General features: G+C 42.8%; 1 protein-coding gene across 1 annotated transcript in view; it reads right to left on the bottom strand.

Moving 5' to 3' along the window:
* Positions 1–523: 523 nt before the first annotated feature.
* Positions 524–1,745, bottom strand: part of LOC106511693 (AT-rich interactive domain-containing protein 1A) — a gene marked incomplete at its 3' end in the record, with an annotated part of 5,695 nt that continues 4,473 nt past the window's right edge. The window contains 1 exon segment of the mRNA XM_014000437.1: positions 524–748. Within this exon segment, the coding sequence (XP_013855891.1) occupies positions 524–748 (225 nt within the window).

The raw sequence follows: 1,745 nt of genomic DNA, 5'->3' as shown, positions 1-1,745 counted from the left end.
TGAATGCCTTGCTATTGGGCAAGTTGTAATTATTATATCTATTCAGCTAGTACAGGCTATGTTTAACGCTGCCAGGAGACGTAGGGAAATAAACAATGTTTTTGCGCGTTTATAACATCCGGGACGAGGCAGAAAAGCGGAAACAGCTGAACGTCACATGAGGTAAATATGCGCTACGTCAGAATTTATTCGACAAACATGTTTCCATCTCCCGTTTTGTTCATTAACTACTTTGAGAATCATCCAAAAAACCACCTCAAGCAAGAGTAAAAACTTCTTAGTGAATTGTGGGATTTTTTTTTTTTTTTGAATTTTGCCGTTTCCATCCGACTTTTTTTTTACATTTTTAATGCGACACTTCTAAATGCGCATCAAAAAGCCTTGATGGAAACACGGTTACTAAGTTGTTCACACACACGCACACACACACGCACGCACGCACGCACGCACACACACACACACACACACACACACTACAGTCAAGGGCTGAAAGCTTTAATGACTAAAATCTCTGAAAACTCACCTGCTGACCATACAGCACACCACCAATGGCTCCAGGTGTGCGGGTCTGCATCCCCATGGGGTACCTCTGAGGCCCAGGAGGTCCATAGCTCTGGCCTGGGTAGGAGCCACCTCCCTGCTGGGCTCCGGGCCCTGCAGGAGGCCCTTGCTGATGCTGGGAGTAGGGGTTAGGTCCTCCATAAGGCTGGCCTCGCATCTTCCCAACCTGATCCATGGGGCTTGGAGGCTGCAGGACAGAAAGACACATGAACATTTGATTTAGAAGAAAAGTCAGTTACGGTTCAGGGACTAATGATTTCTGCTTTTCTTCTGACTGTGTGTGACCCAGCAGGGCCATATGGACAAGAGAGAAAAACAAAAAGGCTAAATCTGGCTCATCTTTGTCAAGTATTTACAAAAAAAAAAGCCTTAGTCAGTGCTGAATACAAATAMTGACTGTGCCAGTGCATTGTGTGTGCAAGCATCATGTCATAAAGCCGTCACAGCAGAATCAGACAGAAATAGAACAAAGAGCCAGAGGGGGAGGAAGGAAAAATGTGGAGGATTTACTTTCTTACTAGAAAAGAGGAAAAAACTGGCAGTGAATGAATGAACAGGCCCACTCCATCAGCCAGGAGCAGGTCCTGCCCAGGAGAGGGTGGAGACTGTTCCAGCACAGACTTTACACAAGCTTTTTATGACAATAAAGTGTCACAACTGCAAGTGTCTATGACTCATCTACAGAGTTCACACGACTGCTCTTACAGCTGGTGTCACTTTCTCATCTGTGAACACCTGGAGCTGGAACCATACAGTGAGTAAACACTTCCTCCTCCTGAGGAAATGAACGTCAACAGAAACTGTAAAAACTGTCCTCCTAACCAAGTTTTAAACCTTATATCAGCCAAAAACTGTAAAAACTGTCCACCTAACCAAGTTTTAAACCTTATATCAGCCAAAAACTGTAAAAACTGTCCATCTAACCAAGTTTAAAACCTTATATCAGCCAAAAACTGTAAAAACTGTCCACCTAACCAAGTTTAAAACCTTATATCAGCCAAAAACTGTAAAAACTGTCCACCTAACCAAGTTTAAAACCTTATATCAGCCAAAAACTGTAAAAACTGTCCATTTAACTAAGTTTAAAACCTTGTATCAGCCAAAAACTGTCAAACTGTCCACCTAACCAAGTTTTAAAACCTTATATCAGCCAAAAACTGTCAAAACTGTCCACCTAACCAAGT

This window comes from Austrofundulus limnaeus, unplaced genomic scaffold (genome assembly GCF_001266775.1).
Source record: "Austrofundulus limnaeus strain Quisiro unplaced genomic scaffold, Austrofundulus_limnaeus-1.0 Scaffold3089, whole genome shotgun sequence".
Taxonomy (NCBI): Eukaryota; Metazoa; Chordata; class Actinopteri; order Cyprinodontiformes; family Rivulidae; genus Austrofundulus; species Austrofundulus limnaeus.
This window is presented reverse-complemented; position numbering and strand designations above follow the sequence as displayed.